Below are 26,301 nucleotides of genomic sequence, written 5' to 3' on the forward strand. Positions count from 1 at the left end.
TGTTTTAAAGCATGTGGGGACTACAGACAGCTAGGAGAGGGACAGGTTGAAAATATCAGTAAAAACATCAGCCAGTTGGTTCGCGCACGTTCTGACGACACGGCCCAGAATGCCGTCTGGACCCGCGGCAGACGGAGAGTGAACCATCCTCTGTAGCGTCGGCCGCGAATACTCTATCCGCGAGGGTGGTGTTATTGTACTCAAAACGTGCATAAAATATATTAAGCTCATGTATTAAGGGAGAGAGGCAGCGATGTTCATGGCGTTGTTTTTATTGCGTTTATAGTCCGTGATGATGTTAATTCCCTGCCACATACTTCTAGAGTCTGTGGTGTTGAACTGTCCTTCAATTTTGTGCCTGTAGCCTACTGGCGTTTGGCTGCACTGATAGAGTTACGGAGGGCATAACTGGCTTGTTTACGCTCCTCCGCGTCCCCCGAATTAAAAGCGGAGGTTCGCGCACTAAGTGCCGCGGGAACATCGCCGTTAACCCATGGTTTCTGGTTGGGGTAGATCCGTATTGTTTTGGTTGGCACAACGTCCTCTACGGACTTCCTGATGAAACACGTTACGCTATCAGCGTAAACCTCGATGTCGTCATCAGAGACGGACCGGAACATCTCCCAGTCGAGAAGTCCGCGTTTACTCATCCTCATGCCATCCCATATGTGTGACATTCTTTCTTCTGAACAAAAACAAAGATTTGTAGAAGAATATATCAGCTCTGTAGGTCCATACAATGCAAGTGAATGGTGACCAAAACTTCAATGCACATAAAGGCAGCAAAAAGGTAATCCATAAGAATCCAGTGGTTTAATCCATGTAAATTAGCCTGCTGTATTATACAATTGATTGCTGCCAAAAAATGTGTTTTGGGAGATCAAGATCATACTTATAGTGAAGTGACTGGTTTTAGAGTATATAGTTGTTTGAAAAGTGTATTGGGAAAATGGTTCACAATTCATTGTGGTTTTGACTTAAAAATCTATTAATTTTATTACAATATTTGTACAACAGTTTCCAGAGAGCACTATCCAATAAACTTCAGGTAAAAAAAATTAAAATAAAACAAAAATGGAGCCTGTCAATTTGATTGGGGAGAATATGATACATTCACTGCTTTTAACTGTAGTGTGTGTGTGTGGGTGTGTGTGTGCGCGCGCATGCAGGGCAAAACATTATGGATGTAATAGGGATAGGATTCTATTAAATAACAACTGCTTTTGGCACCCTGGTCTCATGAAATTTTCTGAACATTGCAAAATAGAAATTACCTGCTTCATAAGAGGTTTGGATGCACATTTCAAGTGAAATTTCCAGCAGGGGCACCAAAACCTTTTTGAAGGTGAATTTTAGATGGAGGTTTTAATAAAAAATGTACCTCCCTAACTTAAAACTTTACCTTAAACTTATCCAATAGTGTTCGAAAAGAGAATTGAGAGTTTAACAAAACAGACATCCTTACCCTTAAAGTCCAACACCTAACCGTAACCGTTAGTGTTTTAAAATGCAGAAGCGAAATGAAAAGCAAATTTTCTGAAGCAACCACGTCAGCTCGTGTCACTTCTATCTCACATTCATGTCACTTGTCAGCTTAAGTTCTTGTCTAGTTTTGACCTACAGTCCTCCGAGTCAAAAGTCCAATGCTCTATGAGGTGCACTACTGTGCAAGCTAATCATATTGGAGTAGGTGGGTCTGTAATACAAGTGTTAAAATGTAAAACTGTTCAAAAGATGCATTAGAGTAAAAGTGTCTCGATATCAACATAGGGTCTGAGTAATAGAGAGAAACAAAAAGTGTTTATAAAGTCATAATCAGGCATTGAATTCATGATTTGAGTGGAAGTGAATAAAACACAGTTGTTGTAGTGCCTCTGGTGTTAATTTCGCCTGGAAACTGGAGGGAATTGTACCTGGAGACACATATAACAAGTTTTACGAAAATGTATAGAGAGTCACATTTTCTCTATGAGACCAGGTTGGCTTTTGGCCTTCAGACTGTTACATAGGGTCAATTAGGATACTCTGGGACATTGGGTAATTTAACTGTTGCTGGATCACTGACTTCCTGACAAACAGGAAGCAGTGTAAATGACTAAGCAAACACTTTAAAGTTTTCAGATGGCACAAAACTCTAATACTTTATATGCAACAGCAGTGAGTCTGCATACAGACTGCAAGTTGATTGACTGGTATCCTATTGCAACTGTAACGTTCTAGAAATTAATTCTTTAAATACCATAGAGATGACTATGGACTCCCACCATCAATGGGTCACCTCTGTCCAGGATTAAATCTTGCCAATTTGTAGGAACAATAATTTCACAGGATCTAGTGGGATAGCAGTGGATACTTCCTGCAGCAACAAAAGAAGCTCAACTTGCGACAAGCCCTAATAAAACTTGAGTCAGTCCTACACAAGTTCTCAAAGTGTGGTTTGAAACACCACCACACAGGCAAGGATAAAACTTCAGTGTATTGTCAGGACAGTCTGCCATCCATCAAAGATCTCTACGATCCATTTTGCCAAAAACAAAAGAAAAAGAGCAATTAAAATCACAATTCAACACACCATGCCCTCTGCATCTTCCTCTTCCATCAGGAATGAGACTTAAAACTGCTGAACACAACCAAAGATTTTAGATTAGAAGAATATTTCAGCGTTGTAGGGCCTCACAATGCAAGTGAATGGATACCAAAATTTTGAAGCACCAAAAGGACATAAATGCACCATAAAAGTAATACATACGACTCCAGTGGTTAAATCTGTATCTTCAGAAGCGATATGATATGTGTGGGTTAGAAACAGATTAATATTTAAATGCTTTTTTAATGTCAATCTCTACTTTCACTTTCACATTCTTCTTTTGTTTGCATCAAAAACCCCAAATGCGCCCCCTTGGTGTCGCTGGCACCCCCATAATATGAAGCATGCAATGCATATATGTTTTTTGTGCCTCTGATGAGGACCTACAGAGCTGAAATACTCTTCTAAAAATCTTTGTTTGTGTTCAGCAGATGAAAGAATGTCATACACATCTAATTCACTTGCATTTTGAAAATAATTGTAATTTTTCAGAACATCTTTTTCCCTAAAGCTATGTCCCAATTTAAAAGATAAGCACATTATCACGCTCTCTCTCTGCACAGTCCAGTATCACTATAATCTGCAAAATGTACAAATGGAACTGTAAATATGCATTATACACACAGCATACAATACATTATACATCCTGATACAACTGTACAAATACCCACACACTGATGTGCATTTCTTATGTTTTCTGATTTCTGAATCTATTATTTTTTAATTATTATTATTATTTTGTATTTAAATATTTGAAAACTGGTATCCACGTCTGTCTTTATATGTAGGCTACTCCATTTCTATTGTTTATATCCGCACAGCAGCATGCTGATGAATAGACCAATGAATAGGTGATTCGGTGAGAAAAAAAACGGCTTTGCAGCGTTTGCCTACATTTGCGACATTTGACGTCATGTAGAGACGTGGCTCTCATGGTACATTCCTCGATGCTAATTTACGAATCCTGCTATGGTAAAGGATCATCTCATGTATATTAATTACATGGAACCCTAAATTGGAAACGCGAAGAAGCAGTTCCTCATGATTATTAATTAGGACACGTAACTGGGCGCTCCAGGAAGAACACCAATTAACGTCACACAACCTATTTACTATTCATGAACCAAGCCTTCGCCATAGTAAAAACTCGTAATCTTATTTCCTAGATCCTAATCAAAACAGACGGAACAGCAGCCGGAACTGTGGCCCAGTGCCAAACATCAGTGCGTACACAGGGAACATTTGCACTGGATTTTTGCTGTACGACCAGATAGACTCAGGGGCCAAAATTCACATTTCGGTCTGTTTTGAAACGAATGCTTTTAAATCTCTTCGAGTGAGTTGACAAACTCATCGGTAAGACGTTTACCCATGTCATTTTTCTTCGCATTATTGCCTTATTGATGTCTTTCTCCTTTTCAAATGCTATCTCCAAATGTAATACTCCGATAAATTCATTTAAAAGGTTTCTTCTTTCCAAGAAGGCCCTAATACGCCAATGATAGGCTACTGCAAAGTGTTTTTAGACAGGCATTTTTGGGGACCTCTTAACGGAAAAATATGTTGCTTTTTTATTAAGTTTGTGGTGTATTTAACAATAGCCTAAAAAAAGTTTTTCGTGTTTATAAATTGAGATTGAACATGTTTCAACCTATCTAAAGCAACGAAAAGCGAAGGTAAAAAGTAATGACAAAACGCAGTTGATGGAAAATACGTTTGCATAAAACTTCTAAGGGTTCCATTTTTCTTTCTTTTTTGTTGTTGTTGTGTAACATAAGATGAGTTTCCACAGAACTCAGTTTTTTGCTTTCTTGAATCCAGTATTGGGCTTCCTTCTGTTTTCACTTGCATATCCATTCTAGATATTGGCGTCATTTTTAAAACACGCGCAACAAAAACATTAAAAACACTAATTCCGTTGCGAGGAATGTTACAATTTTTGTTGGTGGAACACAACAAACCCCGACTACACCGCAAGCTTTCCATAACAATGCTATTCTGAATAACGAGGCTTTGTACAATTCATATGAGGGATATGTATGATTGGAGAGTGCAGTGTACACCGATATGTTATTATTCCCAATCTGTTCAGGGCGTGCAAGTCACTCCAGTCTCACAAAAACATGGCAATAGCCTGATTGCCACTATCACATTTCTAACTATAACCAAATGCAATTTTCTCTCTCTCTTCCTCTTCCATTTTCTCACCAATTTGTCATTCCCAATGCGCTCTAAAAACTCGTGGTGGCATAGTTATTCGCCTCAATCCGGGTGGCAGAGGATGAATCTCAGTAGTGATGGGAAGATCGGATCATTTTTTATTAATTAACGAAACTTATTCGTCATTTCGTTGATTTGAGCAGAATTAAATTAAAAGGTTACATTTTCAATAGACTAATTCGCCCCAACACGTCTATTTACGCAAAATTTTATCATAGTCCCAATAAGGAAAAAATTATAATGCAGCCAAGGACAAATTATGAGAAACGGAATGATTAGTTCACCTCTGGAATGTTCTTGTCCGAGTCGTTCGTTGTTTTGTCACTGCATCGCGTGTCACATGACAAAAGAACAAACGACTCTGACCAAAAGAGTTGAAAGATGAACCAATAATTTCGGGTTCCTGTACAGCACATATGCGGTTTTCACGTAACAAACAAACGGATGTTGCGCAATGCACATGCGTGGCCAACACAAAATTCACGATTCAATCTCCGAGACTAGTTCTTCTGAGTCACATAAAGATTCGTTCAAAATGAACTAATCATTCATACGACCCATCACTAAATATCAGTTGTGTCTGAGACAGTCAATCCACACATCTTATCATATGGCTTGTTGACCTAGGAGACCTAGTGCGTGTGGAGACTCCTGCTATTCTCTGCCGCATCCACGCACAACTCGCCATATGCCCCACAGAGAGTGAGAACCACATTAAAGGGACCACGAGGAGGTTAACTCAATGTGACTACCCTCCCTAGCAACCGGGCCAATTGGTTGCTTAGGAAGCCTGACTGGAGTCACTTAGCACACCCTGGATTCAAACTTGCGACTCCAAGTGTTGTAGTCAGCGTCTTTACTTGCTGAGCTACCCAGGCCCCCTGCAATTTGCTCATTAAAATTTTACTTTGTGAAAAGTTAGTAAAATATTGAAAGTAAAGAGGACAGCTGCACACTGAAACCCCTAATAAGTTGAATTTACTCAATTGAGTAAACTTGTTCCCTCAATTGAATTGAGTAATGGTGTCTCAAAAACGTGTGTAAGTTCACTTAACTTGGTGTTCATCTAGAACACATTTAGTGAAGTTAATGTAACTAGATTCAAGTAGACTAAACTCAGATTTGCTGTTTAAATATTGTTGTTTCTACGTATAATATTATTTGAATTGACTCAAAGTTAGATGATACAATATCACAGCTTAAATAAAGAAGAATATAACAGATTGTGAACCATAAAATAAACTTAAATCTTTAATTGAAATGCATTTATGCCTGTACTTCAGTCATGAGTTTGAATCCAGGGCATGCTGAGTTACTCCAGCCAGGCATTGGCCTGGTTGCTAGGGAATGTAGAGTCACATGGGGTAACCCTTGTGGTCGCGACTTAGTGATTCTCGCTCTCAATGAGGTGCGTGGTAAATTGTGCATGGATCAGAGTGTAGCATGAGCCTCCACATGCTGTTGGTCTTTTACGAGACCAACTTCAAGCTATAACACATGTCTGAAAAAGTAGCCTACATATTACAGTATGCAAATTGTTTTAAAGCTTAAAAATAAGAATATCAGATTAATAGAAAAACAAGTCGCAAAATATAGCTGCAAGCAGCAATCAACATGTATTGTGGGCACATTTCTTCCTGGCAGCTTTAGTAAAACAATGCATACATTTTTTTAAGCGATTTGTATAAATATAAATTGAATTTTTCAAAGACTGTTGTAATGGCCACACTTCCTGCTGCCAGTTGGTGGTGCTACGACAGTGACCCACAGTAGATACATCAATGTGATCAGCCATCAAGGCCAAACATACAGGTCAATTTGTATGTAAATCAAGCGATGCACGTAGAAGATATGAGACAATTCTTTATTCCTATTTTTTTTGTTAATTTATCGCATCGCCATGGGGACACCATTTGAGACAACAAAAATCTTTTCACAATTCAGCATCTTCCATGTTTTGGCATGACCTTCCCTAAGTTTGGTGCCAGTCAGATTAATTCCCTATGAGGAGTATTTCAAATTCCAGAGCCATTCCATTTTCAAACAATCCAAATGGCTGACTTCCTATTTGGCGTTGTGATAGTGGGTGGTGTGAAAGTTGTCTGGCTTGATGAGAACTATGTACAATGTTTGGTGACTGTGACTGAAAAGGGATGTGCTAGAGAGTCCCCTGAACATGGCCATTTTCTGTTTGGCACTACAGAGCCCCCTTTACATGCCCATGAATGAAACTTTGCCCAGCCCTAATGGCTGACAATTCTGATGTGTGTGCCAAAGATCATACAAATTAAAGCATGAAAAGTACCTCAAAAACATATGAATATACATAAAAAGGAATAAGTGTTTAATGTGTTGCAATGGCAACAGTAGTTAAGATACTGGAAATCCCTTCATAATTTTAAATCTGTTCTGTCGTGATATTATTATAGAAAATTTGAAGCCGTTCAGATAAAAATAAGAGTGCTATTCCAAAGTCTGTAAAAAGTTCCACACTTCCTGCTGCCAGTTGGTGGCACTATGATCGTGCCCCACAATAGTCATATCCATGTGATCAGCCCCCAATACCAAACATAAATATCAATTTTGATCTAAATCGCACACTGCAAGATGAAGATATGAGCTCTTCCTCTTTCATTTTTCACCATTAATTTATCGCCTCGCCATGGCAACACCATTTGAAATGGCAATCTGTTCGCAATTTAGCATCTTCAATGACTTTGTATAATGTTGCATACGTTTGGTGCCTGTCACATTAATCCTATATGAGGAGCACTTCAAATTCTAGAGCATGCGTTTTTCAAAAAATGTAGCATGACAGACTTCCTGTTGGGCAGAGCCTATGACTATGAGGGTGAAAGTTGTCCAGCTTGATGAGATCTATATGTGTACAAAGTTTGGTGACTGTAGGTGAAAAGACGTGCTACAGAGCCTCCCAAAAATCAAATTTTTAAGGGACCAGCAGAGAGCCCCCCATTGACACCCCCATGTGAACTTTTGCCAAGCTCTAATGGCTGATGATTCTGATGTGTGTGTGTGCACATTTTCAGGAGTTTTTGAGCATGTTAAGGGACCCAAAAGCCCCTGAAACCTTGAAAAGAAGAATATTAACAGTAATCCTTAGGAAAACTATATGGTCTCCGCACTTACAGTGCTTGGGCCCTAATAAGCATCTGCTTGCTTTATACACTAATTTTGATCATTTTTGTCACAGTGAAACCTTTACAGATCAGCACGTTACAGTAGTTGAACAGATTGTGAATGCAATAGAAGTTGCCAGTTTATAATAATGGATAAGACTAGAAATAGTTTTTTCAGCAGTAGACCAATTTAGGAAGTCTTTTAGTTGCGTTATTTAAATAACATGAACACAATATTTGGTTTACAAATGTGAGTCATGTTGACATCCTAAACATTCAAGCCATTATTATTTTCCACACACATTCAGTTTTCAGCAAAATGCATTTAAAAAAAAAAAAAAAGGTATAATTGTTTAAGCTTCTGTAGTATTTGGAATGTCTGAAGTAATAATCACCCCATAATTAAATCTGTGGAAACTTTGTCTTACTCAGGAGGGGATGGCAGAGGGAGGTTTCGACCCATGCGAGTGTATTTGCTCTCACGAACATGCCATGAGGAGACTCATCAACCTAGTGAGTTTCTTCTCTTTCCCCCTTATTTTTTCCCCCTGTTCCAGATGAACTACAACATAGTGATAGTTTTATATCAAGAAATGGAAATTAATTGGCACAATCTGAGCATATATGTTACAATGGCTAATGGAGCTTCAAGTATTTACATTGTTTTTGTATTGGTGTGGAAAGCTATTTGTTTTATTTGGATGTGTAAAGATCTCATTTAGGACCTGGACTCCAGACTGGTTTGTAGATATCAGGAGCTACATTCCCCTATGCATTTACAGAAAGAACTGTTTTTATTATAAGAACATGTTGATGTTGTTGTTGTTGTTTATATACACCGATTAAGGACCAATCAATCACATGTAATCTTTATATTAATGCAAGTTCTATCATAATTTAGTGTTTGAATTTGGTATTTGAAAACCCAGTAGAGGGAGCTAGATTTTCTTGGATTGACTTGTTTTAGTTGAGGCATAACATTTGGAATTTTAACAGTTCAGTGATTCTTTGTTCATATGTTGTGTTTTATTTATTTTTTTTAAATAGGTTTTACCCTTAGTAAGAACACATTTTGGCAAAAAAAATTATTAGAATTTTAGTTTCAAATGAAATGAATGTTAGAAACATCAACTTTCCTCCTAATATTGCGTCATGACTGAATACCCATTAAATAAATAAATAAACAGACTGGCCTGTTGTCATTCTATTGCTGTAGATATATATGTTTAGTCTGTTTGATAAAATACTGTCCTTGTGATTCTTTTCAAGCTGAGGCAGGCCCAGTCCTACTGTACAGACACAGAGTGCCTTCAGGAGAGTAAGTCCATACATCCAAAGTGGAAAAAAGATGCCATACACAGTCTTGTTTTTTAACTGTGTGTGTGTGTGTGTGTGTGTGTGTGTGTGTGTGTGTGTGTGTGTGCGCGCGCAGTGCCAGGACCAAGCTCCTCAGTAGAAGGGGACATCACTCTGCCCATGATTATTATGGGATGGCTAGTTCTGGCCCTTGTGCTCTTTCTGTTCCGCCCAGCCAGCTTGAGGGGTCCTACAGTCAGCAGCAAGCCCACCAGTCCCCATGGTGTAAGTCATGCCAATCAAGCCCACTGAATCTTTTCTGAATGGTCATCATGATAATCAAACCACATTGAAATAACAATAATCAGACATTGTACTGACTTTAATGGGTTTTAACCATTATGACATCACCTAATGTGTATATTATGTGCTCCTTTTACAGTGAATGTCTTAAAGGGATAGTTCACCCAAAAACGATAGTTCACCCAAAAACGAACATTCTCTCATCATTTACTCACTCATGCCATTCCAGATGTGTATGACTGACGTCTGCTGAACACAAATTAAGATTTTTTTAGAAGAATGTTTAAACTCCGTATGTCCATACAATGCAAGTGAATAGTGGTCAGAACTTTAAAGCGCAAAAAAGCAGATTAAGGCAGCATAAAAAGTAATCCGTACGACTAAATCAATACAGATCAATATTTAAGTCATTCTTTACTATAAATTATCCTCCCTGCCCAGTAGGTTGCGATGTACACAAATAATGCGAGTAGATAAAAACGAAAGCAGAAGAAGAATGTGAAAGTGGTGATATATTATTGTAAAAAAAAGGACTTTAGAAGCCTTACAAGAGGTGTGGGTGAGAAACAGACCAATATTAATAAAGATATGAATTTAATTTCTGGAGTCATATGGAATACTTTTATGCTGCCTTTATATGATTTTTGTACCTTAAAGTTTTCATCCACATTCACTTTCATTGTCTGGACCTACAGAGTTGAGATATTCAAAAAATATTATTTTGTGTTCAGCAGAACAAAGAAAGTCATGCAGTTTATGTTGAAAGAATTCTCATTTTTGGGTGAACTATCCCTTTATCTAGTGATCCTGTAATTTATTACAGGTGAAACTCGAAAAATTAGAATATCGTGCAAAAGTTCATTAATTTCAGTAATTCAACTTAAAAGGTGAAACTAATATATTATATAGACTCATTACAAGCAAAGTAAGATATTTCAAGCCTTTATTTGATATAATTTTGATGATTATGGCTTACAGCTTATGAAAACCCCAAATTCAGGATCTCAGAAAATTAGAATATTACATGAAATCAATAAAAAATAAGATTTTAAATACAGAAATGTCGGCCCTCTGAAAAGTATAATCATGCATATGTACTCGGTACTTGGTTTGGGCCCCTTTTGCATTAATTACTGCCTCAATGCGGCGTGGCATAGATGCTATCAGCCTGTGGCACTGCTGAGTTGTTATGGAAGACCAAGATGCTTCAATAGCGGCCTTCAGCTCTTCTGCATTGTTTGGTCTCATGTCTCATCTTTCTCTTGGCAATGCCCCATAGATTCTCTATGGGGTTCAGGTCAGGCGAGTTTGCTGGCCAATCAAGCACAGTAATACCATGGTCATTGAACCAGGTTTTGGTACTTTTGGCAGTGTGGGCAGGTGCCAAGTCCTGCTGGAAAATGAAGTCAGCATCTCCATAAAGCTTGTCTGCTGAAGGAAGCATGAAGTGCTCTAAAATGTCCCGGTAGGCGGCTGCGTTGACTCTGGACTTAATAAAGCACAGTGGACCAACACCAGCCGATGACATGGCTCCCCAAACCAACACAGACTGTGGAAACTTCACACTGGACTTCAAGCATCTTGGATTGTGTGCCTCTCCATTCTTCCTCCAGACTCTGGGACCTTGGTTTCCAGATGAGATGCAAAATTTGCTCTCATTAGAAAAGAGGACTTTGGACCACTGAGCAACAGACCAGTTCTTTTTTTCTTTAGCCCAGGTAAGACGCTTCTGACGTTGTTTGTTGTTCAGGAGCGGCTTGACAAGAGGAATACGACATTTGAAGCCTCAGTCCACTCCTTGTGAAGCTCCCCACACATTTGAATGGCCTTTTCCTGACAATCCTCTCCAGGCTACGGTCATCCCTGCTGCTTGTGCACCTTTTTCTTCCACACTTTTCCCTTCCACTTAACTTTCTATTAATGTGCTTTGATACAGCACTTTGAGAACATCCAACTTCTTTTGCAATTACCTTTTGAGGCTTTCCCTCCTTGTGGAGGTTGTCAATGATGGTTTTCTGCACAACTGTCAGGTCAGCAGTCTTCCCCATGATTGTGAACTCAACTGAACCAGACTGAGAGACCATTTAAAGGCTCAGGAACCCTTTGCAGGTGTTTAGCTGATTAGAGTGTGACACTTTGAGCCTACAATACTGAACCTTTTCACAATATTCTAATTTTGAGATTCTGAATTTGGGGTTTTCATAAGCTGTAAGCCATAATCATCAAAATTATATCAAATAAAGGCTTGAAATATCTTACTTTGCTTGTAATGAGTCTATATAATATATTAGTTTCACCTTTTAAGTTGAATTACTGAAATTAATGAACTTTTGCACGATATTCTAATTTTTCAAGTTTCACCTGTATTAACTCTTGTCTTGTCTATTCTTGTAGTTATTGGACCTGTAATTTTTTTCCCTCTTCTCCTTATTTAGAATCATGGCAGAGATCCACCAGCACCTCCAGTGGACTAGAGTTCTGCCCATGGGAAATAACTTAGACCTTTGATCTGATCTTTTGACCTGGCTTCCACCTGATCAGCTACTTTGACCAGGATAACCTTTCAGTTTCCCTAAGCAATTGTTTCAGATTCCAGATTATTTCTTTCCAGATTTACTCAGTCACTTGGGTTACAAGGTGTGTTACTTCAATGTTTAAAATGAGGCATCAGAAACCTGAGGTACAGTTTCAAATAATGGAAAATGAGTGTACCAAGTGGTAAAAATGAAAAGGTTTATACATCTCTGTAATGTTTTCAGTTTCTTAGTGTATTTTTTTGAGAGCATTATTAGCTATTTAGGAGGTTGTTAAAACTAATATAATGGGCCTATGTAGTAAGATTAACCTGTAGAATTTAAATATTGCACCTGAATATATTGTGTGGTCTAGAGGGAAGTTTGCCAAGATATTGGGAGTCATCAAGAGCTTTTGGGTATTTACAGGATATGTTTTACGGGATAAACTGAGGTGAAAAGTATAGCGTTTCTTGTTGTATTATATCTTATACATTCCAAAGTTATGATGCCTTCATAGACATGTGACATCATTGGTCCATTTGGGAGCATTCAGCTTGACTCTGCACATGGTCACTGATGTACTTGTAATGATTCACACATTTGAGGTCTACCATAACCACTTCTTAAAATATAATTTTGTGTAAGAGGGAAAAAATGGGTGTTTTCCAGGATTTACTTGGATCTGATCACGATAGTCATGGATATGGTTATATTGTCATGGTCTGGGTTTTGTTCACAGAAAAGCAACATTTACAGACACACCCTGTATACTCTAATCTATTTACCCTGTATAAAAATCACTAGTACTTAATCCATTTTAGGATATGCTCGTCTTTGAATGACTCAAAGGCAGACATGTCAGCTGTAGCACTTTGGTTGTGGCAACCATAAATTGAGACTGAACGTGATGCTCCACAGAAAATACCAAAGATAACATGATGTAAATTATCCCAAATTCTAGTTTGGCATAATGTACTCTGAACATGTTTTTGGGTCTTTAGTCATGTGAGATTGTCTGAATGTTATAGAATCCAAGTTGCCAAAAGTTGGTTGATAGACTGATGATTTCTGGATAGATCTGGGCATAAAGTTGGTGGTGTGAATTTCGGGGCATGTATATTTAATTCTGTCAGTGTACACTGTTCTAATGAAATGCTCAGTTAAAAAAAAAAAAAAGAGAGAGCTTGAACTATGCACTTTTGGTTACTTCAAATAAATAACAACAATCAAATTCCTGTATGTCTGTCATTTTTTGTTGTTGAATTGGGGTATTTGTGGATGACTGTAGTTAAGTCACTTCCATAAGAATTCAATTAGACTGAGTTGGAATGAGTCTTTAATTCCCAAAAGTATTTTCTGCGTCAAACATTGACGCTTTCCTCTGATATTACGTCTTTGAGACTCCCCAGTCGTTGATTGGCTACTGAAACTTCTGAGTTCCTCCACACGTGGCGTTTTACTGTAGCAAAATCCATGTAAAATGAAAAGTCAAAAGAGTTTTGCACTGTATTTATGAAGAGCATGCATAACTAGACCAAATATTAAGAGCTAGCTCTTGATGTCTACGAAATGTAATTTGTTCTTTTTAAATTATAGTCAATTTAAGACTTTATTTGTGGTTCCTTAAGGGTTTTTGTTTTGAAAATATTCCTTGACCCGGAAGCAGACAAATGTCCCCGCCCTTCTATGAAGTGTTTACGTTGCTGTCCTCCTCACGGTGGGTGGGTGTGTGAATATATATATATATATATATATGTGTGTGCGCGCTGTCTGAGTTTATGGACATAACAGTTTTATTCATTCGGAACAAGTCCCCTCAGACGGAGCAACCGCACCTGCATACTGCACGTCAGGCAGAGGAGTGTGTTAACTCAACTTCACACCTTGTGTGAGACAAGGTAGGTTTTTTAAAAGTGTGGTTTTTGTGTTCAACTCATACAGATCGGAACTGCTCATATTCCATATTCATATTCTAGAAAATGGATAGTGGGTCTTCAATAAAAGTTGAAAACTTGTCAAACAGATCTCATTATTAATAAGAACCTCAGCTATTAGTAATGGGTGAACTGGGGAAGTGCGCGTACACGTGAATTTTACTTTTCAGCAGATTCGTTTAATGTGAATTGTCAAGGAGCAAAGAAAATATGTTTTGCACATTATACAACATTTTGGTATCATTATTAAATCGAGTTTTTTTCTTTCTGATGAATTTGATTTTAGAGCGATTTTAACCGTTTCTCAGGGTAACATGGTTGCCCATGTTAACGTGGGACATTGGTTTGAATGGGAACTGGCAATTACATTTGTCAGAGAGAAGTAAATCGCATGTTTAATTATTTTATTTGCAACGCATCATAGGGTGATATGCGTCAATAATATACTTTCAGTTGTTCAGCTTTTATTTCTTTATAATGAGTAATTGCTTAATTGTCGAGAAAGTTACTCAAAATATTAGCCAAAGTGAATGAATTGTTGTGTAACTGGTCCAGTGTGAAGTCATATTGGCATTTAACATCTTGTATGTGATTAGTAACAATTGTTTTATTAACTTTATCAAGCTATTTTTTTTTATATGTAAAAGTCATTTAAGAGTATAGGCATATTGTTGACACATATAAGCCAATGATGCTTTAGTGTTGCAAATAAAAGTCTTCAACATGCGATTTACAATGACAAGTATAATCGCCAGTTCCCATTCAAACCAATGTTAAAACCGCTCTTAAACTGTATCAAATTCTTTGGAACAGACATCGATCATACAAAGCGTGTTAATAATGATACCACATTTTTTTTGTGTGTGATGTGTAAAATGCATTTTTTTTTTGGTCCTTGGCAATTCACATCGAACGAATGTGCTGAAATGCCAAGTAAAACGATTCACGTGCACGCGCACATCCCCAGTTAACACAATCCCCAGTTGATCCGTAACACTGGCAGTTAAATTATTTTACAATTACATGTTTTCAAGACCTAAACATCAGATATGGAACCATAACAAACTTTTTGATTACACTATACAATCAAAGTTTATCTCAATATTATTATTATTATTATTATTATTATTATTATTAGTGATAAATAATTGGAATGGTTGAGTAAAGTTTTAAAGCAAAGCCATAAAAGTTATTTCCCCTAATGCCCAGGGGTAAGTAATATGATACCTACACCTCCCAGCTGAACCCTTGGATCCCTACTGAGGAGGCCGAATTCAGAGCTCTTGGCAAAAAGAGACTGTTCATAATGGTGAAAAATCTACTGCTGACCATTTATGGGCAAACTTTTATTAAAACGTTCATGATCTAATTGGCCTGGGCTGTGTTTCTCAAAAGCATTGTAAGCCTAAGCTGATCCTAGAGACAATTGGCACCAATGGTTTCTACTATCTACTTAGGCTTATGATGCTTTTGGGAAACTGAGCCCTGTTTGGTTTTGAAGGGACTTTCACCCTTACTATGACTTAATCTTCCTCTCCTCTCAGATGTTTCAGATTAAAAAGATTTGCTGTATTGGCGCAGGGTATGTTGGTGGACCAACATGTAGTGTTATTGCCAGCATGTGTCCTGAGATTACAGTAACTGTAGTGGACGTTAATGAATCCCGGATCAAAGCCTGGAACTCTGATACTCTGCCCATCTATGAGGTAATAATATGAGAGCCTTTACAAGTAGACAATTAAAGCTGTTCACCCAAAAATGAAAATACTCCCATCATTTACTCACCCTCGTGCCATCCTTGATCTGTATGACTTTCACAAATTGCACAAATGAATATTTTTAGAAGAATATCTCCGCTCTGTTGGTCCATGCAATGCAAGTGAATGGTGACCAAATCTTTTAAGCTCCAGAAAGCACATAAAGACAGCATATAAGTAATCCATAAGACTCCAGTGGCCAGTGTTTAGTGAGAACAGACCAAAATAAAATTCCCTTTTCATAATAAATGTTGACATCTGCAGTCTCCTTGGCGATCATGATTTCAAGCTTGATTACCTTAGGTAGTGTAATCGAGTTTCAAATCATGTTCATGTCTAGAGACTGCAATGATGTACATTAAAAATGAGTTACATGGTCTGTTCTCACCCAAAGCCGACATGGATTAAACCATTGGAGTCATATGGATTACTGCCTTTTTGGAGCTTCAAAATTTTGGTCACCATTCACTTTCATTATATGGACCTACATATGGACCTTCATTTGTGTTCTGCAGAAAAAAGTCACACTGCTGGGATAGCATGAAGGTGAGTAAATGATTAGAGAATTTTCATTTTTGGGAATATTATTAAAAACTATTCCTTTTACTTTCTGAAATGCTTGTGATAATTTATGTAATTGTCAAGCTGATTTATCTAATAAACAAATGCAAATTATTTAAGTGGTCTTTTGTTGAAGTTTTTAAGGAAGTTCATGTGTTGCATCATGCAAGTTATGATGAAAGTCTTTACTTCTCTGTGCTGTTGTAGCCGGGTCTGAATGAGGTGGTGCTTTCATGTCGTGGGAAGAACCTTTTCTTCTCTACAGACATTGACTCTGCTATTAAAGAAGCAGATCTGGTCTTCATTTCTGTGAGTGCAACAACAGATTTTATATGTTTGGATGTGTGTTGGTCTAACCACTGTTGAAAGTCTTCTCTCTCTCTCCCTCTCTCTCTCTCTTTCAGGTAAACACCCCCACTAAGACATACGGTATGGGGAAGGGTCGTGCTGCTGACCTTAAATTTATTGAGGCATGTGCACGGCGGATTGTGGAGATGTCGGACGGGTATAAAATTGTTACGGAGAAGAGCACAGTTCCGGTCCGTGCAGCTGAGAGCATCCGTAGGATATTCGATGCAAACACCAAACCTAGTCTCAATTTACAGGTGTGTTAGTGTGAGCATGTGTCTGAATATTCCTATATATATATATAGACAAATAATATGCCCATAAACATTTTTTAGGTTACATTTCTATGAATGACTGAAGGAAAGTTTATTTTAGGTGCTTTAAATGGCCACTGTATATCATAGCCAATTTTCGGCTTTTTACTTCTTTCTTGCTTGCAGTTCAATTAAAGACCCCATGAAATCAAAATGAAAGTTTTGCTGCTTTTAGTCCATATCTATTAGCTTTAATGTCATCTAGTATATGCTAGTGTACATAAAAATATTGACAAAATTTGTTTTCAGAAGATATAAGCATTCTGCAGTCTCTCCCTTCTGGCTAAAAAGACTCATGACATCACATAGTGGTTGAGAAATCTTGTCCAATTAAATGCTTTCAAGAATGAGAGTGCACCCTACCACTACAACTGTGTTCTAACTACCACTGATCATACACTTGAAAGGGAGCCCAATCCGTGCTGTTAGGTCATTCCAAAAAGAAATTCCAAAAAGTTTTGAATGAGCGTTATCACCTTTCACCAATCTGAAGCTCTGACAGTGGAGGGATATTGTCTTCGAAGGGAGTAGGGCATAGGGATGATAACTCCTTATGAATGGGACACGCCAACATGGAAGGGGGATGTAAGGAAAAGTGCTAGTGTTTGTTTTTTGTGCAGGTGGAGGTTTATTGGAAGGTACATTTTGAGGAAGTGTTCCTTATTCTTTATGCTTGGAGTATTGTGATTCAAAACATTGATATATGGTCTTTTACTCTCTTGTTTATCATTTGTCTACATTGGACTTGCACAATGGTTCCAGCCTAGTCATAATCAAAGACAGAGATGTGCTCTGTGTGTGTGAGCTGGTTAATATGGATTAATGTTGTCAGTTAGATCATTGTAAAGTAGTTCAATGGAAAGGAGGCGAGAACCAGCTTGTCAATATAAATAATATTTTAATAATAAACTTAAGACAAACACACACACATGACGGACATGTCCGTAAACGATCTCTCTCTCCCAAATGGAGGTACTACACTGTTACAGGAACAGTGTAGTACCCCCAAAAAACACTAAAATTTAAACGAGAGGGAAAAGGCCAACGCGGAGCGGCAGAGAGGGAGAGAGAGAGAGAGACTTCCTGTTTCAGTGGAATATTCAAATTTCAAATCAAACTGCGACTGGTAAAGGCAATTCACGCAGACTTAAAATAGTCCTGCAGTGTGATAAATAAATTTTTTCGAAGTACAAATATTCCTATTTGTCACTCAATTAATATGAGATGTAAACGCCATGTGTAATAATTATACAGGAATTCGATTTTATTTTATTTATTGTTCAATAGATGAGTGTTGTGTTTCGCACTGCAGAACACTACTTGCTGCTTGAAATGTCATGTCAGCTCCCCTTAAATTAGCTGGAATGACTTAAATTAGATTCCTTCATACATTTTTAAACCATCAGCAAATATGTACACATGCGAAGCATACATAGCAAAACAATTTGTTTGTAGAGTGTGTTAACTCAAATAAGACACAATGAGGATCTAAAATGGTTGCTTCACTCAATATATGTTGTATAGGCACACGCCAAACAGCTGCACACAACCAGTTGGATGTTAAATATACTTATACTAACTTTTTAAATGACCGTTTACTTGTGAATACAATCATGAATACTGTTGTTTTGAAAGGGATTTTCTCAAAACAGACTGAAGCCTGGATGTAAAAAGTTTGGTCAATGTCCCAATTTTCCTATCTCATGTGAACTAATTAACTAATCTTAAGAGATATCTGGACCCAAGGGCATTTTGTACCTTTTGTTCTGGTCTGCTATGTTAATGCATGACCTTTGTCCCTGCTCTGATTACAGGTTCTCTCTAACCCAGAGTTCCTTGCTGAAGGTACGGCAGTGAAGGACCTGAAGGAACCAGATCGCGTCCTGATTGGTGGGGATGAGACTCCGGAGGGTCAAAGAGCCATCAGAGCTCTGTGTGCAGTTTATGAGCACTGGGTCCCCAAATCACGCATCATCACCACAAACACCTGGTCATCTGAGCTTTCAAAGCTGGTGTGTGTCTGTGTATTTGATAAAGTTAATGATTAAGGTGTCATAAAAACAACTAGCTGACCCTTTTACTTATTAGTACATTGTTATTGTAATTAACTTAAAACACATTAAAACCTGTGTGTGCGTGTGTTAGGCAGCGAATGCGTTTCTAGCCCAGCGTATCAGCAGTATAAACTCCATCTCTGCCCTGTGTGAATCCACTGGTGCTGATGTTGAGGAGGTGGCTAGAGCCATCGGCATGGATCAGCGCATCGGGAGCAAGTTTCTCAAAGCCAGCATTGGTCAGTGTGCATGTTTGTAACCAGAGCTTTTGACATTGCCATTTTAATTCTCATTATTGGTGCCTGTCCTGCTTTTAAGGTGTTCAGTGTGAGATTCAAACAAAAAACTTAATGAGAGTTTTGCTTAAATTCTGTATTTGTCTGTGTCAGGTTTTGGAGGAAGTTGTTTTCAGAAGGATGTGCTGAATTTGGTGTATCTGTGCGAGGCGCTGAATCTCCCAGAGGTTGCTTCATACTGGCAGCAGGTAAAGCTTCATTTATTTAAATACTTTAATACTATGTAAGGAATAATGGACAGTCAGTCGGTCATTATTGCTAAATAAATCCTAACAGGGTGATCAAGGTCTTTTATCACCTTGACTAGGCTTACATTGTGTGATTACATGGGTCTCTGGAATAGGGTATTTCAGAGAGCTTGTTATAATACTTATTAATTTTTACACCAACACAACCATGAATGACTGGTTGAAAAACAATGTATTGTCATTAGGGTTGCAGCGGTATACCGGTTTCACGGTATACCACGGTTTGAAAATTGACAGTTATCATACCATGTACATTTGCTTATCTACGGTATTGAGGAAAAAAATGCAACCGGACGGAGAATCTCACGTGCGCGTGAAAATCTCCTTTATTCCTTGTCTGCCTGTCAGACTCGTCAACTTGCGAGACGCGCGCGCAGTGGAGAAAATGTCTGAGAGAAGCAAGGCGAGGGGGTCTGACATGAGTGTGTGAGTTAAAGCAGTGTTTCTCAACTGGTTTATTCGGACTGGGTCGCGGACAGCAGGGAAATAACAATGCCATGGTTCTCCCATTGAAGATATTTCGGCGGCCGCCCAAGTGATAGGCTATTTAGGAATACGGCAACATACGGCCCGCGGCTCATTTATCGTAAAAGCGTTTTTTTATTTTTCATTGGATGTTTCAGTTAACTTGCACTGGGACCTAAAGCGCCTCCACAAGTGTTTAACATCCTCAGGGGAGCCATATAAGAGACAAAACACCCTAGTTTGAGATTTATACTTGCGCAAATTAGAAATATTCCGCGTAATGTTATACTTATTTTGTCCAATCTGGCAACCATGCACACGAGTGCGCTTTTTCTGTCTCTCGCTTTCTCCCTTTTCCTTAAAATTTTGCGATCTGTAGTGCAATATTCTGCTCAAGGAAAGGTGTTATACGGCTACTCTGTGTCCATTCTTGAGACAGCTTGTGATGTTTGGCGCTACTAATTTTGCTGGTAGATCTTCTCAGTGATTAAATTAAATATAAAAGTAGATCTCGGCATCATTGACACATGGAGGGGTAATCATTGACATGCAAGCAAAAGCAAGCCAGAGATGAATATGTAAATGTATTTTTTTATTTGTGCGAAGTAAACTCGCCCGCTTTACGACAAACATTAAAAGTTCTATAAATTTTTCTTTTTGTTTGTTTTTTAATTATTATTAAAACTGAATAATAAATTAACAGGGAAGTAGAGATGGCAAAATAAATTTATAATCTCTGCCTTTATTCAGTTTTTTTTTATGCCTGATATAAAAGTATCTATCTTTGTAGAGCAATACAATACTTTAGGCAATTGCAGAATAGTCTCACTAGTTACAGATACACTTAAAAAAATTGAGCACACAACTATTTCTGGGCTTAAGATACAAAAACCAAATCAATGCAGAACAATGTATCTCAAAAGTAATACAATGTGGCCGCCCCATGCACTACTTACAGCCCGATTTGGCCCCTTTATCAAAATAGTTACAAATCTTAATAATTACACACATGACCTTTTACAAATTTGTTTCAGGATTTTACATGAGTAAAAGAAACTGTTATATATTGACAAAATGTTTGTTTCATTTGAAATAATCTAAAGGTAGAATATATATTAGACCTCATTTTATATCAACAGTGTCAAGTTGTAGTTAAAGTTTCAAGATGTGTTTCAGCTTGTATTTATTTTTCATAAATACATAAATGTATTATTATTACTACTATTATTTAAGACTAGCACACTGACTTAACCATGGTAATGAGGAACCTTTCCTTCTGTGTAATATGTGTATAAATATGTAATATTAGGTAACAAACGGGATAATAATGGGCTCATATAAGTAAATATGCTCTTCAAGTTTTAAAAGGGGGAGAGACAACTTTAGATTTTGTTGTTGACATCAACAACAAAAATAATGTCACTTGATGCATGTCCTTGTACTGGAAATCCATGAACAAAACTATGCAACATAAAAGGAAATGCAACCCAAGATACATTAAATACAGGTTATGTTTAATCTATGGCAGGTCGACACTTGATGTCCAATGTAAAATCTGTCCTGAAGCAAAACCAGTTGAGAAGCACTGAGTTAAATGTACAGACAGGAGCAGTCTGGCCTCACTGTCACGCACCTACAGTATATGTTAACTGTTAATAATCATAGGATATTACTTTTAAAAGCTCACACAGCTGAGGTTATTTTTCATTTAGCAGTTCAATTATAATAAAGTGTTTGCTCAAAAATAAATAAATAACCCTTCTGTTTTCACTGATAATACTAATTGTGTAATACCATATACCATGAAACCGTGATATTTTCTGAGACTGTTATCATACCGTGAAAATCTCATACCGTTGCATCCCTAATTGTCATATGGTAACTTCTTAAATGCCTTGATGAACACATTGGTATCTATAAGCTCCGAATTGAGTTTGCTTAATGTTTGTTTCACTGTGTTTCTGTATGTGTAGGTGATTGACATGAACGAATATCAGAGAAAGAGATTTGCTTGTCGGATCATTGACAGCCTGTTTAACACTGTTACGGGGAAGAAAATAGCCTTGTTAGGTTTCTCCTTCAAAAAGGACACAGGAGACACCAGGTACGCACCAACACACTTTGACCCAGTCATTACTCACGTCTCTATCTCATTCTCATGTCTTCCCCTTTTACCTACAAACACACAATCAGAGCAAAATTATGAGATTTCAGAGCTTGAGTTAAACATCAACTTTGAACTGTTCCCAATTAAACAAACCTGCACCCTTAACACACTAAAAACACACACCCATGCTGCCAATGACCTTTATCCAGAGTGAATGAGAACGTGTCGTGCCTCTGCATGAGCGTTGTCTACAGAAGCATGACTGTGTTGTGCTTTTACCTCCATTCAAACCATCATGACAAAACGTTTTCAGGCTGGCTGGAATGGGGCAGTAAAAATCAATAGAGTAGAAAATTAGTAACTGATCATATTTTGCTTGTATCTATTCAAATAAACTTTTCGGTGACATAATTGGTATCTAAATCTATTGTTTTGTAAATTCATACTTTGCCTTTGTGTACTTATTTATCTAAGTTGGGTAAATGAAACACTTTCTCAGTTGGATAATCAATTCATAAATAAATCAAATACTGTCTGTCTATAGTAATTATAATTAGCATTATATATATATATGAGAGAGATATGTAGATATATAGATACGTCTATGGTATGTCCCCATTTACAGTAAATGTGTGTTTGTATTTCAGAGAGTCATCCAGTATCTACATCTCTAAGTATCTGATGGACGAGGGAGCTAAGCTTCATATTTATGACCCTAAAGTGCTGAAGGAGCAGATTATCCTGGACCTGTCTCAACATAGCATCTCCGGCGATAACCCAGAGAGAGGTGTGTGCGCATTTGCAAAGACCTGTTCAGCAGATAAAGCTGTGCAATAGGAATGGTGCTCAGGATGGCGAGGCTGCTACTTTGTTTAGCTGTGTCATGTTGAATCAAATGTAGGGGAGAAACTCATATATAGGGATCTAGAACAGAGTTGAATGTGTCTGTTTTCTGTGTGATTTTGGCACTGCCCTTTTTCTTTCTGCAGTGTCTGAACTTGTCACTGTGTCGTTAGACCCCTATGAGGCGTGTGAACGTGCACATGCCCTGGTCATCTGCACGGAGTGGGACATGTTTAAGGTATATGCACACATTTATAGTGTAATATTTGATTGATGCTTTTGATTAGAGGTGTGTGCTTTATAAAAAGCCCTGATAAGAAGTATCATTTATGTATTATGGTTGAACAATGTTAACCGATTGTAATACCATGTTACTTTTATAAAAAAAAACATGGTACTGAATGATTACAATATTCATGAATTTTGGTATCTACCTGGTACTCCAAGGTACTTCAAAGAATACCATGTTAATCAGGACTGGGTATTGATACAGATTTCCCAATTTACAAGCTCTTGGTATGATATAGTTACATTTCTTTTACAATGTACATTCTGCTCACATATAAAAGAAACTCTGTCTCAGGTACCCTTCTAGGTTCAACAATATTAATTTTACACTTATTTTTAAAATAGTTTTTCATCAAATTGGTCACATTTTAGCTTTTGAAAAATTTACAAATTCAGTCTATTCCATTAATTAATGTCTCAAAATTGCATATTGATTTTAATTAACAACTGACTGTAAAAAAACAGAAAGGTTTTTAAGAGACCTTATTTAATGACATATGGCTCCGTGGATCTCCTCTTTTGGATGAGTTTAACCAAACTTTTACTCTCATCATGAAGTGAAAGGACCTCTGTGCTAATAAATTCTCCACTATACTAGTCAATCACTGGTGAGTGAAATCTGAACATTTACTAGTTAGCATGTGGCTAATCATAGACATTTTAGTTCACCCAAAAATTACAATTCTCATCATTTATTCACCCTCATGCCATCTAAGATGTTGTGGCATGGGGGGCGTGGTCGAGGACTTTGCGACGGACATCCCTCCTCCTTACCGGGCTTCGGCACCAATGTAAAACAGTTAAAGGATGGGCAAGGAGGAGGCGAGAACCGGCTTGTCAACATAAATGATCATTTAATTAAACTCAAAACACACAAACATCAATACTCACACACATGACGGACATGCCCGTAATTCTCTCTCTCTTGAACCATCGTCACCGGCCGCCTTTTATCCCTCGCGCGCCTCATCAGGCCGATTGGGGACCAGGCGCGCGATATTCTGACCCGGCCACGCCCCCTCCGCTCCACAGATGTGTATGACTTTCTTTCTTCTACTGAACACAAACAAAGATTTGTAGAAGAATATCTCAGCTCTGTAGGTCCTTACAATATAAGTGAATGGTGATCAGGCCTTTGAAGCTCCAAAAATCAGATGAAGTCAGCATAAAAATAATCCAGTGATGAGTCCAGTTGTTTAATCCATGTCTTCTGAAGCAATCCAGTTGTTTTGGGATGAGAATAGACCAAAATATTACTCCTTTTTCACTACGTCTTGATCGGCACGATCATGATTTCAAGCTCGATTACACTACCTATTGTGCCGTCTAACGCTCTGCGCACGAGTCATGCACAAAGAAGTGTAATCGAGCTTGAAATCATGATCGTGCCTAGAGACTACAATGGCAGGATCTAGTGAAAAGTGTTATAATAAGTTATATTTTTGGTCTCTTCTCACCAACTGAATCACTTCATTTTTGGGTAAAATATCTCTTTAGTATCAATGATTGTTCAAATGAATATCACGATGCATCGGAAAATCGATACCCAGCCTTAATGGTAATACTATGGAATATGTCTAGTCAACTATGGTAATCCGATGGTTTGGTACCTATTTCTTTTGTGTGATATTACATATCAAATGCTGTATTTGTTTTTAGGATCTGGACTATGAGAAAATATATCACAAGATGCTGAAACCAGCATTCATCTTTGATGGACGACGTGTCCTGGACCACCTGCATCCCCAACTGCAGAACTTTGGCTTTCAGGTCTGTGTTTCTATATGTAATTCACATTTCTGTGTTTATACAAAAGTATAATATATTAAACAAATGTATAAGCCTGTCTCTACCTGTTGGATTATTAAATTCTGTTCACATGGCTTAATGGTGTATATTATGTGTAGATTGAGACTATTGGAAAGAAGGTGACAACACGAATCCCTTTCACGCCCTCTGGAGGGGTGCCTCGACTCAATGAACCGCCCAGCAAGAAAGCTAAAGCCTGAGACCGAAACTCCATCACACGCACGCATGTGCACTTTGGCCTGATTAAAGTCTTTTGCAGTGACAACCAAAGTATTATAAGCGCCTGTTGTCGGAAATCTATGCGTGTGTTTAACGATCCAGACTGAATTGTGCTTGGAATGTGTTTATAAGGTTTTCATCTCTCCTGACTGTTTGCAAGATATGCATACAGTGATTTAATGTTTTAAACCATTTATTATTCCATGTATTTTGTTTATCGTAGTCCTTATAATGTTTTTAGAATGTATTCATATTTGCCATTTTTGAAATTTTGTGGAGATTTGAAAGGCATAGTTTCCTCAATAATGAAAATTCTGTCATGATTTTATTCAACTTTGTGTTGTTTCATGGAGTTATCTCACAGAAAGTCTAAACTCCTCTTTTCCATACAATGAAAATTAATGGTGACCAAGGCTGTCCCTGGACCCCATCCACTTTTATTGTACAGAAAAGAGCAGTTTGGACATTCCACCAAACAAATATTTGAAAAATTTCCATTTTGGGAAGATGTCCCTTTAACTGCACAAAATGGGTGTTAATGCATTTTAATGTCACACTACTGTTCAGTTGTGTATCCTTGTTTACACTTCAGTGTTATGGATTTTAATGGATAAATCGTCTTCTAATTTGAGGGAGATCTCTGCTGGAGCAGCAACATAAGGAAGGGGAACTTTTATATGATATTGGGACCAAGTTGGTTAAATGGACCATTAAATGGTTGCAGACGTTTAGCTTAAATCAGTAAAATATGAAGTGAACCAGTCATTAATTAATCATCTTATATACTGTTTATTTTTGGGCCTGCACTGTGTATTTTATTGTAAAAACGCAGTTGCAGTTTTTATAAAATCACTTCTTACTGTACAGGTTTGTAATAGTCATGTACAATGACAGCAGAAAACTGATTTCTTAAATAAAACATGGACCAATCAAAAGCAGACATCACAACTATTTATTTCATGAGCTAAAATATGAAAGTTTGATTGAAACTAGAAAAAG

At 37.7% G+C, this 26,301-nt stretch overlaps 2 protein-coding genes across 2 annotated transcripts; both read left to right on the top strand.

Annotated features, from left to right (window-relative positions):
* The first annotated feature begins 3,765 nt into the window (after positions 1–3,765).
* Positions 3,766–13,290, top strand: smim14 (small integral membrane protein 14). The gene is made up of 5 exons (XM_052126990.1): positions 3,766–3,943; positions 8,377–8,457; positions 9,214–9,262; positions 9,377–9,525; positions 11,979–13,290. Exons 2-5 carry the CDS (start codon positions 8,383–8,385, stop codon positions 12,015–12,017), a joined length of 312 nt encoding a protein of 103 aa, XP_051982950.1. The 5' UTR covers positions 3,766–3,943; positions 8,377–8,382; the 3' UTR covers positions 12,018–13,290.
* A 459-nt stretch (positions 13,291–13,749) lies between these two features.
* On the top strand, positions 13,750–26,237 carry ugdh (UDP-glucose 6-dehydrogenase). The gene is made up of 12 exons (XM_052127413.1): positions 13,750–13,957; positions 15,538–15,699; positions 16,519–16,620; positions 16,716–16,916; positions 18,788–18,985; positions 19,119–19,266; positions 19,417–19,511; positions 22,010–22,140; positions 22,791–22,930; positions 23,133–23,224; positions 24,934–25,044; positions 25,182–26,237. Exons 2-12 carry the CDS (start codon positions 15,538–15,540, stop codon positions 25,281–25,283), a joined length of 1,482 nt encoding a protein of 493 aa, XP_051983373.1. The 5' UTR covers positions 13,750–13,957; the 3' UTR covers positions 25,284–26,237.
* Positions 26,238–26,301: the final 64 nt, after the last annotated feature.

This window comes from Xyrauchen texanus, chromosome 5, assembly GCF_025860055.1.
Source record: "Xyrauchen texanus isolate HMW12.3.18 chromosome 5, RBS_HiC_50CHRs, whole genome shotgun sequence".
NCBI lineage: Eukaryota > Metazoa > Chordata > Actinopteri > Cypriniformes > Catostomidae > Xyrauchen > Xyrauchen texanus.

Coding starts and splice junctions, on each gene's coding strand:
- smim14 (XM_052126990.1), top strand. CDS start 8,383: ATGGCAGAGGGAGGTTTCGACCCATGCGAGTGTATTTGCTCTCACGAA. Junction 8,458..9,213: donor TGAGGAGACTCATCAACCTA/GTGAGTTTCTTC, acceptor ATTCTTTTCAAG/CTGAGGCAGGCCCAGTCCTA. Junction 9,263..9,376: donor CACAGAGTGCCTTCAGGAGA/GTAAGTCCATAC, acceptor GTGCGCGCGCAG/TGCCAGGACCAAGCTCCTCA.
- ugdh (XM_052127413.1), top strand. CDS start 15,538: ATGTTTCAGATTAAAAAGATTTGCTGTATTGGCGCAGGGTATGTTGGT. Junction 16,917..18,787: donor AACCTAGTCTCAATTTACAG/GTGTGTTAGTGT, acceptor CTCTGATTACAG/GTTCTCTCTAACCCAGAGTT. Junction 19,512..22,009: donor TTGCTTCATACTGGCAGCAG/GTAAAGCTTCAT, acceptor CTGTATGTGTAG/GTGATTGACATGAACGAATA.